The sequence below is a fragment of the Rhyacophila brunnea genome, unplaced genomic scaffold (genome assembly GCF_057557595.1).
Source record: "Rhyacophila brunnea isolate RB1 unplaced genomic scaffold, BYU_Rbru_1.0 scaffold_15, whole genome shotgun sequence".
NCBI lineage: Eukaryota > Metazoa > Arthropoda > Insecta > Trichoptera > Rhyacophilidae > Rhyacophila > Rhyacophila brunnea.
Window position 1 is genome coordinate 9,174,932 of NW_028232806.1, and position 17,358 is coordinate 9,192,289.

The 17,358-nt window shown below is 34.3% G+C and overlaps 1 protein-coding gene and 1 non-coding gene across 2 annotated transcripts; one reads left to right on the plus strand and one right to left on the minus strand.

The window, feature by feature from the left end:
• Nucleotides 1–1,412: 1,412 nt before the first annotated feature.
• Cdk4 (Cyclin-dependent kinase 4) lies at nucleotides 1,413–12,006 on the minus strand. Its single transcript, XM_085942973.1, has 7 exons — nucleotides 11,657–12,006; nucleotides 11,043–11,211; nucleotides 9,826–9,967; nucleotides 8,540–8,707; nucleotides 5,955–6,115; nucleotides 4,444–4,579; nucleotides 1,413–3,580 (listed from the first exon to the last, which is right to left on the minus strand). Exons 1-7 carry the CDS (start codon nucleotides 11,802–11,804, stop codon nucleotides 3,494–3,496), a joined length of 1,011 nt encoding a protein of 336 aa, XP_085799099.1. The 5' UTR covers nucleotides 11,805–12,006; the 3' UTR covers nucleotides 1,413–3,493.
• Nucleotides 12,007–14,075: 2,069 nt separating this feature from the next.
• Nucleotides 14,076–14,147, plus strand: TRNAP-CGG (transfer RNA proline (anticodon CGG)). The gene has a single exon. It is a non-coding gene; the product is annotated as a tRNA-Pro (tRNA).
• The last annotated feature ends 3,211 nt before the right edge of the window (nucleotides 14,148–17,358 follow it).

The following is a 17,358-nucleotide window of genomic DNA, read 5'->3' on the forward strand; positions in this document are numbered from 1 at the left end:
ATCCAAAGCCGCATTTAGACCAAGTGAGCGAATGTTTGTTTTTTCCCCACTCCAGCGAAATTCTTATGCTCGCTCAACAAAAAGCGTTTACGTCAAAAGAATTTCACTGGAAAGGGGGAAGAACAAACATTCGCTCGTTTGATACGGCGTAACATACTATAATATAGAATTTTTGCTAAATAACTAACCATTAAGACAATAAATATATTATCTTCAAAAAAATCGGAAGTGAATAACCGAAGAAAACAACAGGTAGATTTTGATTCTAACCTTTACCGTCCATGTTAGCTTCTTCAAGTACGACTGACACTTTACCTCTAAGGTGCAGATATTATGAAACAAAAAATGATTTACCTAATAGGGCTGTCCAATTTTATTAATAGTACACATTACGATAATATAATCGTGTAAATATTAGAAAAGCAAATAAATTAATGTCGCCCTATTTGTTTTCACATTATTTTTAAGGCATTTAGTTTACATATTATTACTCAATCATGCATAAATAAATGCAAATAATATCCCCTCCTATTTATAAAACTCAGCAAACAAACGTGAAATTTGTACTAAATATAATAGTGGACACAAATAAGTGTTTGTTTTTAGGAGGGAGCAATATGTAGTACATAACACTAATGGGTGGAGTCAACACGCATACTGCGGGTGTTAATTGTCCTGATGAGACTTGAAATCCTTTAACAGAATATTAAATTGCCGTTTAAGTGGTACAGTATGACTTCTACATGGTGGCCGGTTTGTATTACGATAAAGAACAAAGGAATTTCTAGACGACTTATTGCCCAGGGTCTAGGGCGATCTGATGCCGAGACAATTGGATGACAGATATCTTACACAGATAGATGAAAGCACGAATAAGCCGGTCACACATACAAACTCGTCTTGACTGCAAGACATTGAATTTGTTGGTATTCACAAAACACATGTAACAGCGAAATGCAACATTTTTGGTTGAAAAACACACCAGTGGGTCTATTCTATACACGAGGCGGCTATCGATGGTAGTTTATCATATTTATGTATTGTGGCTGTTAATTGTTACAATAAGTTAACCGTCTAAATTGTCAAAACGTGCTCTCTTGGCTGTGTTAACTTTTAGAGCGAGATAGACAAATTTGATGGGTAACTTATTATAACAAGTATAATACCTCAATACATAATTATGATAAACTAATCGATAGTCGCCTTGTGTATAGAATAGACCCACTGATATCGTATGCAATATTCCATCATTATTTACAGCTTGATAGTTGTCTTCCGAGCTAGTACAGTAGTATACATAATCGTGTCAGACAGTGTTACCATCTTTTTTATGGTGATTATAGTACAAAGGTGAAAAAACTATAGTGCAGGAATATTTTTCAAATTGAATACTTCAATATTATAGTATTTTTGGTATATTCAGCGTAAATTATTACATTTTACATTTTTCAGTGAAACAAAAATATAGTATGGTTGGCAACACTGTCCGTCAAATCACAAGAGAGCAAAATTGACAACTAATGGCAGTGATCATAATCAGGTTAAGAAATATCCTTCAAACAATTGGAACACTATGCATTCGTTTGTTTCTAACTGATGTACAATGACATTTATCAGTTTTGACAGGATGTTGTGTTCTGTCTGTGTCGCAGCTGTGTGCGCAAGAGAGAATTGCAACAAAGCTGACGCAGCTATCAATAATGATTTCTGGCTTTGTTGATGTCGAGTTGAATTTCAGTGTGCATTGTACCTAAACACACGTATTTTACAACATATAGGTAATTATTCAGCCGCGGAGAGGTAAAAAAATAGGAAGATATTTGTTACGCATGAAAATATTAAGTAAATTTAACGTTTAATACTCGACAAATGAATAAAATACAGTTGTATTTCATATGTACGATCAAATCATATAAAAATACAGCTGTATTTTACGCGAGCATTCAACGAATTGGTAATTTATATTAGCTGTTCAATTATGATCCGCTGCATATGCCTACGCTGGCCTCATTTGCACAATTTTTATGGCATTATAAACGGTGGTACAAACTAGTCAATTAAAGTATAATTAATAATATCATCAGTCTACCTTGTAAACATTTAAAAAAAATAGTTTCAAAAAAGCGATAAACAACTTTTTTTGTTATTAGTTTGCTATTGTTGTTTTGATAATACCTGTGTATTGAATAATAATCTTATTTTTTATCAAAATGGGTTTTACAACTTTTACAAAGATAGACTGACAATATGAAATATTGATTTCCAAGTTTTTTTTAAAACTGTCAATATTACATGATCAGAATTGGTTATACCTATTTCATGGGCTCCAAAATAATGTAATTTTTATTAACCAAACATGAATGTCACAAATACTTCTTTCAAAACAAATATTTAACTGAAATTAACATCTCGTTTGCTTATGTTAGTTTTGACTGCAATTTAATTGTTCTTTCAGTATTATTAGCAACGCTAGTTAATGATTAATATTGGGTTATAAAAAGCTTTACTGAATTAAGATACAAGTGGATTCAAAAAATTACAGATTCTGAATCTATTAGTATAGAAAAGTAAGCTGGTATCAATAACTATTCATATAAAATCGCAGTTTCAAAATATACATTAGAGGGCCCTACATAATTATAATAATCTGACACTGAAGGTTGTAGAAAATGTGATGTCGCAAAACAAACTGTAGGCATTTTTTACAAGAATAAAATCGGTGTATGGCGTGAGTATGTTGATAAATCGAAAAACATTTATTCTCAGGGCGGCTGTTTGTACATTTGGTTTTCTGTGGTAAATCAGATAAGTAATCAACTTTTGGATATTTTTAAATTTTAGTAAAATGTTTGTAAATTATCAAGAAACTAAAATTTCAAAACATTTCTGATTTACCACAGAAAATCAACCTTATCAATAGATGCCCTGTGAATTGATATTTTTCGATTTATCAATACATGGAAATATTCCATGAGAATATTATACAAACTGAAAGCAATTATTTTCAATGCAACTGTTTTATAACGAATAGGGGGGAATAATTTATACAGGGGGGTAAAAGATTTTGTGACTAAGTTTGATATTGAGGTCGGGGTCGAAAAATACTGTAAACCGTGTCATTTATGGACGACCCCAGATGAGAAATCAATGTTGTTGAAAATGATTAGATCATTGAAAATCAATTAATTACAAAATGTGGGACAGCTCCGAAGCACTCTACACTGCCGATGAAGAGTATTGATACCATATCCAATTTTTAAAAAATCACATAGCTACATAGCTCATGATTATAATTATGGATCCACTGAACTCAGATTCGATAATTCAAGAGCATAAGACTATTTATTTATGAAGTCAATCTCATGGTGGCAGTCCGAAGCCTCATTTGAAATAGATATAACCTTTGTGTTGTAAAATTATTACATTTAGTTTTTAGGTTAACTTCTAAGATTCAAAACCACTATGCAGGCATGATTTTGAAGAGACGAAGGTGTTAGCAAATAGGTTCTTCGGTGAAGTACGGATGCAGGAGACATTCTTGTGTGGTAGGTCTCCGTGAAGGGTCGAATGACAGCATATCCTTCAAAGGAAACAATTTTTATTAGATAACATGATTAAGGCAAAGATTAAATTTCCACTAATAGTAATTGTAACACGCAAACAAATAAAGCTAATATTAATTTATAAATTGAGTACAATAATCACTTGTACCTTGGTTTGGTGGGTTGTATACCACCAAACACGTGACTGTAAATATAATATTTTCTTTCTGTAAAACTAGAAAATAATTAGAAAAACGGTGGCTGACGAACACAACTGACTCTGCAATCAACGATTTAATATTATTTTATTAGCAGATGGAGCTGTATTTGATAGTTTATGAATACATAATAATATAACGATGGAAAAGTACTTTTTTTTTTCAGACCATGTCCGAGCCTAATAGGATCATATGGGCCACCACAGAGTAGAGGTTTGTATTAACAGATTTTGTTTTTTTATGAGAAATGGATGTCAGCCACTTGCTCAACCTATTAGGTCCATACCCTGACTCACACACAAATTGAAAAACAATATGTGTACTTGCCAGACCCAGGATTAGAACCTGGGACCCACGGCGTGATAGTCCAACGCTTAAGCCACGCGGCCACCGTGGGTGTCAGAAAAAAACTTACGTAAGGAAAAGTACTTACAGAACCAAAATCAAGAAAAATATCAAAAATACTAAAAATGGAGGCAGCTGACTTTGAAACTAATAGCCTCACATATAAAGATTGCTTGTAAGCTTTATAAATGCAAAAAACACAATGTATTATAGGTAATCGGCGGTAGACGAGCTTTTCAAATCAAACAGTCGGCGTATAGTTTGAATATGACTGATCTAGTGTTTCACTGCCATTTTTTGATCAATGCACGCCATATTATGCTTGGATAAAAACATACCTGTAGTAAATCCCTTGCACTCTGTCCTATTCTGTGACAAACTTCACTTAAATCTCTGGCGGGATGATCGGAGAAATTTTCACACACCACAGTAGAGTTTTCTGGCCACTCTGTCAATGGCGGCCGGCCGATTACTCTGTAAATGTAATGGCAATTTATTAATTAATTAAATTGATCACAGAAAAAAAAAAACAAAATTAACCTGGATAGTGACTAAGGGTGCCTGAATACCAGCTATCAGTATCGTATTGACACCGGGTATTGGTCAAAAAGATGCGTTCAAGCTCTATATGTATGTAGTACAAAAGAAATTAAGTGGGTGGGGAGGGGCAAAGAGATGCATATGAAAGAGCACTGGCTATTTTTAGTTCCTCAGATGACCACTATATACCAGCAGATATAACTTGAATATATGTAAATAACAGTGGCGATGGGTGGAATAAACAGTGCACAATAAAATTTGTCCGTCAAACGTATTTGTTTTCATTGAACTAAGACTACAATGTTTAGAGTATTTGTTAGTTTTTTTTTTTTTAAAATCAATTAAACACTGCATAATCTTAAGCCACAGTAGAAAAAATATTCCTTTACCTATAAAATATCTAAAATTATGCCATTAAACCATACATAATATTGGGTATTTTATAGATACAAGAATATTTTTTATCGATTATGGTTTTGGTAGGCAGGGATTAATTAATTTTAAAAAACTAAACACCATCTGGAATATCATAATCTTAATTCAATGAAAAAAAAAATATGACTGGAAAAGTGTGTACTATTTTTGTCGGATCGCCCATAGCATACCATAACTATTATGGTTTGGTTTAGGCAGGGTTTAATTGAATTTAAAAAACTAACCAGCACCATCTGGAAATTGTTTTCTTAGTTTAATGAAAACAAGTAAGTATGATTGACAAAATTTAGTGTGCACTACATATTTATGTCGAATCTTAACAGCATACCTTCACCCCTCGCCACTGGTACTCATTACTGCGGGCTGAAGTTAATCAGCCAATAAAAAAATGGTGCATGCTCCTATCGGCTAATTACGATCATCCGATTAATAAACTGTTCATAAGCCTAATTGCTTGCAATACGCAATTGCGCTATTGTGTAGCGCCAAGGCCAAGTTTCAGGTTATAGTTGTCTTTATATTGTTTTAGCCTTAGAATATTAGACTATATGTACATATTGTTTTTGTCAACCAAATAAACAATGTGGAGAATTGGGGAAAGCTGATTACATCCTCTAAAAATGTCCCCAAAAGCTGGTTGACAGGGAAGAGCTTCTTAAGTTGATTGGATCTTAGGCACATCTGAAGTCAATCCTTTATAGTATGTAGCTGCATAGCATATCGATTTAATTTGTAGTCCGTTATCCAGAGACTCCATTATAATTGGAGCAATTCATATATTGTCATAGAACATTGTGCAACCTAATGCACTGACCCACACAAATTCAAAACAACATTATGTAAGTAACAAACATGTAAGATCTCTAAACCAAACCTGAATATCTTGTCGAGTTGATCGACTTCAGAAGTTCCCGGAAATAAAGGCCGCAGTGCATGAAGCTCGAAGAGTACAGCTCCGGCTGACCACACATCAACCGCCGAATGATACGCTCGCCCCAATAATACTTCAGGGGGTCTGTACCATAAGGTAACAACCTATCGCCATGGACAAATTATATGTATTAGTTGCTATGATAAATAGATATTACTATTACTTAACAGATTTGTCATGAGAACTCCATGTTTTATTACGACTGAAGATGGAATGATGCACTTTACATGGGCAAGAGACCTGTATTAAGGTTAAAAATGAAAAATTTTCAGTAAGTTAACATTCCCTTTACGATGCTAATATTTTTTTTCCATTCTAGTGATGTCACCTTGTGTTACCGTACTAGATTGACAATATTACAGTAGGTAAGGGAAATACCTATTTTGGCAACATAGTCTAATAAGGTTTCATCACCATTGCTATTTGTTTTATCAATAAAATGATCAAAAAGGCATCAAAACTTAATTATAATCAATCGAGTATATTCTCACAGCCTACAACTGATAATACTATTTTGATCTTATCCCTTACTATCATATCTCTTTCTCACAATTGAGCATGTTTCTCTTTGTTGCATATACGAGGATTATCCAATAATTAAAGACCTTTATTATTTAAAAAATCAGGAAAATTTTAATTTTATAAAAAAAGAATACGAAATTTTAGATACATATCCCCACTATTTTTCGACGTAGTCTCCGTTACGATCGATACACTTGGTGAGCCGTGGCACTAGGTCTTTAATTCCCTTGTCGTAGAACTCCTCCGCCGCCGCCCTCAATAATGTTCTCATTATCTCTTCCGCCACGCCCTCATCGGTCTCGATGCATTTTCCGGCCAAATGTGCCTTAGGTGAAGAAAAAGATGGAAATAACTCGGCGTCAGGTCGGGGTTATGAGTAAGATGACGTAGGACAACCAATTTGAATTAGTCCAAAAGATTCCTAAGCGATTATCACACGATTTTGTTTGTGAGCTTCCGTCAGCATTTTGGGCACCCAATGAGCACACCTTTGCATACCCCAATTTTCCCCTCAAAATCGTTTGTATTGTAGACTTACTGACGTCTGGGATCGAAATTTCGAACTCATGGACTGTCAGACGGCTCTCTTCACGAACTTTATCATTGATTTTCTGGTCACTAATTTAGGACCTCCTTCCTCTCCACTTCTCATTATGAACACTCGTTCTACCACTCGAAAACTCAGTAGGTACACAACTTTCTGACAGTCCACTGGTTCGTCACATTATCATAATTGGATGTGAGACGACGATAGATTTCAATATAGTGGACTCCTTTCGGGTTGAGAAACCGAATAATTGAATGCAGCTGGCCGGCGGCGGGATTCAACAGCGGAGCGTCCATCTCAAACGGATGCAAAGGTTATACTGAAGCAGCTACCGAGCCGGCTCATCACTCGTTCTCGAGAGGGAAGTCCACGCTACACGCCAGTACTGCCATCTTTTGAGAAATAACATCCGTGTCGCCAAAAATGAATAAAGGTCTTTAATTCTTGGACAACCCTCGTACTTTTAGATCTATCTCTTTTGTTTGCAATGTGCATTTATAATTAATGACAGCTAATAGCCGAAATATGAAGATCATGAAGTGCATATTAACCAAAACATTTGCAGTTTAATGTTAAATTAAACTGCTGTGCAGCTGTGTGAATTAGCTGGACGGCGCATTATGACTCGAATTCGAGTGCGAGAGGTATGATGTGATTATTATGTGCAGAATATTGTTTACAAGCGGTGATACATGAGTTTAAACATGTATAACATTAACAAGATGTTTTTAACAATTTTAACATTTAACCGGATATTCTGTCTGTTATATTAAGGTGACGCATCAGTGAAACGCCAAATAATTTTCAACTGTACGGGCGACGAAATTTTGGACTCGCTGCCATTCACTGAGAGAATGTTGACCGAGGAACACGTCACTTTGCTGCGTGATGGCGACGGGTCATTTAATTCTAAAATCGTGTAAAGATGACTAAAAACGTTACCCATTTACTTTAAAAAGAAAACATGTCAATGAATATATTATTATTGTTACTAATAGAACAATAAACAGAACATAAAATGGACGTATGTTGGATTTATATGACAATTAATATTTCGTTTGACAGGCGTCATTTTCACCCGCCACCCGCAATCCGCGCATCGCCTAGCGACGATCTTTTTAGACCGTGCCTCAACTAATGCATGGCCTTAAGGGCATACTTCATTGAAACAGCAAAAGGGCATTGAAGGTGCAACGAAATTTCGGACTTGCTGGCAATCGGAGAGCGAAAGTCGAGCTGTGGACACGTTAATTTGTTTTGTGATGGCGACGGAGGAATTAATTCTTAAATCGTGTAAAGATGACTAAAAAACGTTACCCATTTACTTGAAAAAGAAAACATGTCAATGAATATATTATTATTATTATTACTAATAGAACAATAAACATAACATTAAATGGACGCATGTTGACTTTTTATTACAAATTATGTTTTGTTATGTTCATTATTTGTGACTTACTACACTGGTAAGTATCATTTCCAAATCATATGTCTTGGCGAGTCCAAAGTCGGCGAGTTTGACATGGCCTGCAGAAGTGACGAGAAGGTTCTGTGGCTTCAGATCTCGATGGACAATTCGGTGGGAGTGCAGGAAGTCTAATCCTGACAGGATCTCTTTTGACATGCTCTGTAAGTCAACAAAATGTAAAGGTATAACCAATTTATATCATTTCATGTGAATAAGATATTCATGGATCAATGGTGTGCATAAAATCTAGTAAAGTTTATCTGTCAAAAGAGGAATTTACTAGTATTAAATCTTACTTGAACTGGCTTAGGGATTGCAATACCGGTATTCCAGCATTTATCAATACCAAAATACCGGTTTTAAAAATCCAAAATACCGGAATTTTTGGTATTAAGAAAGCACACTCGTTTACGTTTTTAAAAATGAATTATAAGTTATGTGCTGCTAAAATGCAAATATATTGAGTGAATCCAACAGAGGTGAAAAAATAATAAAACAAATTTCGTCAAATATAATATTTATATAAGTAATTGTCGCGATAAATTATCATATTAACAAACATGAAAACAATAATGTTCAATTATTCTATAATCGTTGAATTTAAGAAGCTTTTCCTGCAGCCGAACTTATTTGCTTTTGATTAACTTTTGAGGGCTCTAGTTAAAATTATCAATATATTCCAATTATTTGTAAAAAATCACTAGTTCTACAATTATGATCAATACATATTTTAAATGTCAACATAATAAATGTAAGTATGTAGGTTTTTGCTATAAAATAATATTTTAAAAAGATTTTATTAGCTATATTTATTGATAAGCACGTACTTCTGTTTTTTTAATGTTTAAGAAATATCGGTGTTCAATAGTAAATACCGAAAAACTGGTATTGATATTTTCATTCGGTATTGCAATCCCTTAACTGGCTATATATATATATATATACGGGGGCATTACGTGCAAAAGCGTCACTGGTTGATTTTGATCATTTCTCACTTAATTACTACATAATAATAAAAGTGTATCGCAAAAGCGATCGAATGCAGTTTTCATTTATATGCAAAAATGGTTATAACTATGTATTATAATAATCAGTTTATAATGAGTTCCATATAAACCGGGACTGTTTAAAAAATTACTTGAAAACATGACACTGATGAATTATAACCGATCATTAAACAGCTTGGGTTTTAATTTTATATGGGAGTGCGCTGCTAGATATGTATCTCTAAGAAATAATACAGTACAAAATCGTTTATTTAATGTAAACGTTCTTACCCTTATCTTATCAGCGGGTATTCCATTTATAGGTGCCTTCTCTATGTAAGAAGCCAAATCCTGATCGAGGTGTTCAAATACCAAGAAAAGTACCAGTTGGCGGCCGCGTTCGCATCTCTGACCGTGACATACATCTAGAAGTCTAAGTCAAAATATATACATATCAGCAATAACAAAAATTACTTTTCTGTTCGGCCAAGGCCAATAATTATAGTCAGGCCGTGACACGAACTGTAAAATTCGATGGAAGGGCTAGTTATTGATCATACACTGAATGCGATATGGTAAACTGTTTGTACAAAATGATGATTGGGTACAAGTCGGTTTAAGGGAAGTCAGGCGGGAATCGCGCTTATTTTCATATCCAATTTTCGTTCATGAAATTCATGAATTCAAGAATGAAAACCTCACCTAGCCTAACCTAACTTAACAAATAATCCAGTATATCGGCTATTTTCAAAATTTATTTGCCGCTGGCTCCCCTTAGGCGTAAAACCCACTTAACGCAGCGAGTGGGGCACTCGCGCAAAATTTCACAAGTGGAGCGTAAATCATCGAAAATACAACGTCAAATCCAGTATGCCCTGGCATACTGGATTTGACGAGGCATTGTGCCCGCACGCCCCATGATTCACCGTTGTTTGGCTTCTCAGCGGGACGAATTAACGAAAATACAAAGAGTCCATTCATTGAACACGGCAAGCAAAATCACGCTTCTGGAAGCGTCATCGATAGACGGGCGAGAAGGCATTATTTAATAACAGTGAACTCATTGTTTAGTTATTGCGTGTCCGATATTTTGCTGGTAGAATGATGTCATCGTGAATATTAATTACATGCCCCGAGAAATTTAATATTTTTATTGCTTTGTTATGAGAGACACTGATAATAATAATTATTTTGTGCTTCTTGTGCCCCTTATTACATAGGTGAAGGGTAATGCGCGGGTGGGAGGGGGCCTACTTCGTAGTGAGCGCACCGAGCGCCGCTTTGGTGGGCTTTATGCCTTAAGCCGACAAGAACCGATGATTGTCGCATATTGAAATTAATGGTGATAATTTGAATAAAATATGCAATAGAAATTCTTCGAAAAATTGTGGATGTTTTTTATTGATTTTTAAGGTGAGGGGGGGGCTGTGGGGGTTTTAGCAAAATCTGACAGGTGCCCAATGACTTCCAAATTTACAATACTAATTAAATAATTTGATTTTTAGTACCTGACAACATTTGGATGCTGAAACACATCCAGCTGCTTTAGAAGAGTGATTTCTCGTATTGTGGAAAGTGGGATGCCATCTTCGGTTAAAGCGATCCGCACTTTCTTTAAAGCCACCATGTGTCCGGGATTTTGAAGGTCCCAAGCTTTGTATACGGTTCCATAAGCGCCTATAACAAGAAATGTACCACATTATTACAATACAAAACTGGATAAAGGTATCGGATGCAACAGTGGCGAAGGGTGACTTTTGGAAAGAGGTAGGCCGTGGAAATCAGAGGAAAAAAAGCACACTTGTCAGGTAAACTAACGGGAAACAAGAAGATACGGTAGACTACCGATTATCCGGGCTAATGGTGGGGAGAGGCGGCACGGATAAACGAAAAACACAGATAATTCGAACTATGGTATTTTCTTTTAAAAATACTACACTACTATTCTTTTACACTAGGTACATTAGTTGTTAAAATAGAGTTCAGAATATATTACAAAGACTGCAATTATTTCAGCTTCGTTGAAGGTATTTAAATAAACTGTTATCAATATTATATACCCACCTATTTGTTTATATTCTATTGACCGGTAATTTTATGGTGTGTATAAAAGTTTCAATACCTGTTCCAATTAAATCCAGCTCTTTGTAATTACTAGACGACTGTAACATGTTGGTTAAATTACTAACATCGTTAATCATAGGGGATGATTTAGGGCTGCGAGGGACATGTGAACTCCCACCGGGGCAACACGCTAATTCGTCCGACATTCTTATTTTTGTAAGGTGTTTTAAGTTAAATTACTGCGGTGCAATTACGAAATAAACATTGCATTTGATTGGAAAATATATTATAAATATTATCTGATTAGTAATATAGTAAATAAACAAACAAACACCAACGCCGCAAAAGTTAACCTAACTTGGGTAAATTGAATTCAACAAACACAACTTTACAAACACGACCTAAAAAACTAACTTTAATAGAGATGGGGACTAAGCGGTGAAACTAAAGATTCAATCTGTAAGTCTTTTTAGTAAATATTGATGACTCATTTTTAATGAAGACCTTTTGCTCTTCCATCTACCCACAGAACATAATAAGATAGAAATATAAATGTTATCGTTATTAACAAAGAGTTTGAAATAGGGTTCTTTATGACGGTCAGGCAATAAAACCCAAATAAAACAAAGTGCGCCAGCTTCCATCAAATATTAATGTGCGTTGCTTTTACGTGACAAACTTCAATGCACATTAATACAAATGTTTCTATTTTAAAACCTATATTATTACACGTATTTAAGTTAATACCATATATTCCACACTTAAAATAAGTAGTCTATTATACCACACCCGGTAAAGTAAGTCAGTTCCCATTAATGTTGTGTTCCTTGCATCTACCCTTCCAGCTCAAATAGTGGTAATCGTCGCAACATGTCCTATGTTCGAATCCTGGGTCTGGCGAATACACATATCGATTTTCAATTTGTGTTGGAGTCAGAGTATGGACCTAATAGGTTGGGCAAGTGGCTAACATTCATTTATCGTAAAAAATCTGTTAATACAAACCTCTACTCTATGGATTGTCATATGATCAGGAGCGGACATGGTTAAAAAAAAGATAAAATAAATATAATTATTTTAAAGGTTCACCTTCAGTCTTGAAGAAGCAGAAGATAAATATAGTAGTTGAAGAATCTAAACATGTAAGTTACGGACAAGAGCATAACTTCGTTGTTTTGGTCAGTAGTCTAATACCCAAACCTAGATGAAGATTGATTTTGCTATGATGATTATTATCAACAAGACTAATCTTTATAGAGGAAACAGTAGGTACAATGTATAGCGAAAATGTATTAATGGATGGCGTTAAATTAGGTAGTCATATCTCTGTACGTAGGTAGGTACTTCGATATTTTTAAGTGCCAATATAATGTAATCATTTTAAGAACCTGAGCTGTAGAGAATCTAAAAATAAACCGTAATGATTATAGCATACTGCATGAAATAAAGTTTGTAAAGCGATGTAAAGTAACTGCGTAATCATATGACTGCAGAAATTAGAAAAAATGTGAAAGCTTACAAGTAGAAATTTTATTAAAGCGGTATTGTGTATCCTAGTTGCAATTCAACGCATCTGGTTAAACCTTGTACCCCACTACAGAATACATACCAATAATAAATGAAATTGAGTCTAGTTGGATTTTTTTAAGAAATTTAATAAAATATATTGACATTGTATATTAACACAAAATAAGACCAATGATATTATAATATTTTTATACGGATAGTGTTTCTTAATGAATAATAATTATGACTGTTGGAAAAGAATGTTCACTCATCAAATTAATAATGGTGCCCATCCCTTTTGAAGGCGAACAATTTTGAAGGAACACCTGTCATCTGAGTTGTCAGGATTAAAAAAATATTAAATATTAAATCGATAATGATATCGAGATTTATGATTCAACTGTTTTTTTTTCATTTTATTCTGATTAAATTTTTAAAATCAAACTGTTTTTAGTAGTCTTCTGAGAATCATTTTATTTGGGAAAATTTTCAATATCATTTTATAAGTCAACAATACTGACAAACGTCATAAAAATTTTAGTAGCGTACTCTCTGAGGCATTATTATAAGCTTAGCGATAAAAGCAGATTTCTGTTTTATCTATCAAAGCAAAAACATAAGGTCTCATATTTTATTTAATATTGTAACAATTAGAAAAAATATTATTACAATTAAAAAAATATCGTATCACTATGAACTTCTCAAAATTTTTAAAAATATTAAATTTATTTTTCTAGTAATACCACTGGGAATGTAGTGTGGATCCGCACCTAATAATATAGCGCCGATCGCAAAATTTTTGTAGTTCTTTAAAATACAATAAGTAATTTTTCATCCGTCGTGAAATTAAAGTCACATCATTATAACCATAATTAAGTTTGTAATTTCGAGAAATCAATAAACTTCTTTGATAAAATTAATATAATAATTGTATTTGTCTTAAATAATAAACATTTGCCACGAAGCGGTATGGCTCGTTGGTCTAGGGGTATGATTCTCGCTTCGGGTGCGAGAGGTCCCGGGTTCAAATCCCGGACGAGCCCAGGTGAAAAATACTTTTTTTGTTTCGATTATCAATTTAATTACATTTACATTATTTACACAAAACAATATCATACAAATTTCATTATGTATAAGTAATATTTATGAATTGAGACCATCAGTAATTTTATTACTAATCTTCGTAAAATATAATTTATTTTTGTATTTAAATATTTCCTATCTCAAACAATATTGTTTTTCTAAAAAAATATAAGTATTAAAAGTATATTTCAGCTGTTTTTTAGCAAATAAAACAACATATTTTTCTATTTAGGTAAGTACCGACAAGACAGTCTTATCTGATCTAAATAAAGAGCGACGGTTTTGGGTAAACGCGAAGACCAGCTGTTTCGTTTGGTCAGGTTTGGAGGCCCCCCTGCGAAAATACTGTCGTAAATACGTGTGAAAATATGGCAATTTGTATATTTATATTCCCAGGATTTGTTTTATTCTTCAATTAAATTTGGATTTTTCAAGAAAACACGATATTATGATTGATGTACTTTCGCTTTATGGGAAACCGCCTAGATACCTTATTCATGGTTGTTCTTATTCCTAGTTAACATTGTTATATAAGTACACAGGCCCATGCCAAACGGGGTTGTTTCTTGATCGAGTGCTGCACTCTGACGACATGTTTCTGAGGCTGGTCGCACATTACAAATAGTCTCGACTGGGATATTGGTCATAAATCAAAACCGGATGCAATGTTGCAATTGAGCGCACAAGTGACGTCCCGTGTGGGTAGGCAAGTCATGCGTTGTTTACGGGCGGCAAATGAAGAAACGAGCACGAATATTACAACTGTTGAGAGCAGTGGCGGTTCTCCATGAAGCAGACGATGCGGTTGATACGTTAGAAAGTGCCGACATCGTAGTTTAAAAAAAATGGAAGCAGGTAACCTACGTTTGCCTAAGGGCGGCTCTTTGAATAGAACACACGGCTAGCCGAAACGAATTATAAAGCAGCTTCAGCACATGTGATGATGCGACATTTTGGATTTATACCTACCTGCCTGCGCCCCATGCTGTTTTTTTCAAATTCTAGCTGTGTGCGGGGGTACATTAAGTAACATGTGTTTTGTGAATACCAACAAAATCACATCGACATATTCGACGCATTGCAGTCGGACGAGCTTAGATGTGCGACCCGACATTATAGGGCTGACGCGTAACCGCTCTAATGATTAGTACAGCTATGCCGGTGTAAGCAAGCCTTAACTGAGGCTATTGGTTTCAAAGTGAGTTATATCGCTTTTAAATATTTTCTTGATTCTGGTTGTCAGTAAAATAGTATTAAACCGGATGTTGATTGCAAAGTTCGTTATAATATGATAGATAAGCCGACATTATAACCATATATAATGATTATGTATTATTATAGTTGATAATAATTTCAATGACTTTTTGCAGTGCTCGAAATGGAAAATTTCACGAACAGGAACGCTCGACAATTTTCCAAAAATGTGTGATATTAGATATAATAATATCTGTAACATAAAAATATCTTTTAGTTTTACATGATGTACTTTTTTCATCATCATCTTCGCCCAATACGCTATCGGCTATAACAATTAATGGTAACATACAAATATAGAGTCATTTTGCTTTACGAAATCGTTTTCTAAAAAATACATTAATAATTATACAAATATAAATAACTAAACGTATATGAATCTAATTGGAGTGGGAAACATTATTAAAATACATGAAATAATAGACAAACTCAGGGCTTTTTTTTAAAAAAAAAAGGTGCCGGAACTCACTTCATGTCAAGCTTTTTACTAAATAAAATTATATTGCTATGCCACGAAGCGAACAAAAAAAGGTTGATTTTTACGATAATTTTTTATTTTAGTCAAAAACAAAGCTACAGAAACAATAAAATACATACATTATATTTGAAATATATTGTACAAATAAGACTAAATAAGACTAACTTTAAAATATAATTGTAAATACATATGTAATGTATTTATTTATGAACTTGAATAAAAGTTTAGAGTGATTTCCAAAGTTTTTTCCAATTCTCGTCTGATACATCATCTCGATTCCTTTTCTTAGTGTTAGAGTCTAAGGCCGAATGTCTTCCTTTAAGTAACCACCTACCTATCAACATATTTTGAAGGATCGAAAAGTGTCAAGGGTGGTCCCACGAGTTTGATGAACAAGAGTGCCGAAACTGTTTTAGTGTTTAACGAAGCTCTTGTTGGGGTAATAATAAGATTCATTTGCGAAAACCCCCGTTCACATTCACTTGAAGAAATGGGAATAGAATTCAGAGCATATACCAAACGCAAGAGTTTTTCAGAATATGTCTTTTCGAGAATGTATTCGCGAAATCCACGAATCATTTCTCGTTCATCTAGTTGTAGCCTGATCGAAATGTTTCTAATTTCCATCTCTCCAAATGTCAACCGATTATCAATGTCTTCAGGCCAATATTTTTGGTCAAGTACGCGAGCCCAAAGTGCAAACTCAACATCTTTATTATCTAGCAGCCTTTTTTCAATTGACGTTTTCAACGTGGAATAAAATATTTTCGGATCAATAGGAGGATCATTTTTAGAAACTTTTTCGTGAAGTAAAACTCCACGAAAATGCAGATTGCTTATAGCAGCTGCAGCACATTTATAATAGGGTCCAAAATTCTGTTTTCTTTCTTCAAAAACTTGAACGAGTTCATTTATTTTTCGATTTGCAATGTAAAGGTTCACATTGCGATTTTGTAGGTCCAAACTAAGTTCCGACAATTCTTGGAGAGCGTCGCACATCAATGCTAGATCCAATAAAAATCCTGTTGATGTTATTTTGTTCTTTAAGCCACTGTAAGTACACTTGTCATTTTTATCTCTTGTAGGGTCATTCATCGCTTCTTCAAAATGACGCACAAGGGATTCATAATTATTCCACACAGCCGAAACTGAACCGAGTTCGACCTTGATCCCCGAGATCAGCTAGAGATGATTCAGGAACATCTACATGTACCGATATTTCCATATCTTCTGTCATCGTTTCTGTTTTGAGCTTTTTATTTGCGGAATCGGCGCCGCTGCCGGTGGTTGAGAAGTAACAGGAAATTTTTTTCATATTTAAACTTGGGGTTGCACTAAATAATATATAAAATAGTTGCACAACACGTAATCGTAACACAAACTGACTAAACAAACGTAAATAACAATATACGCAGATGCTGCCATGCGATAAACGTCAA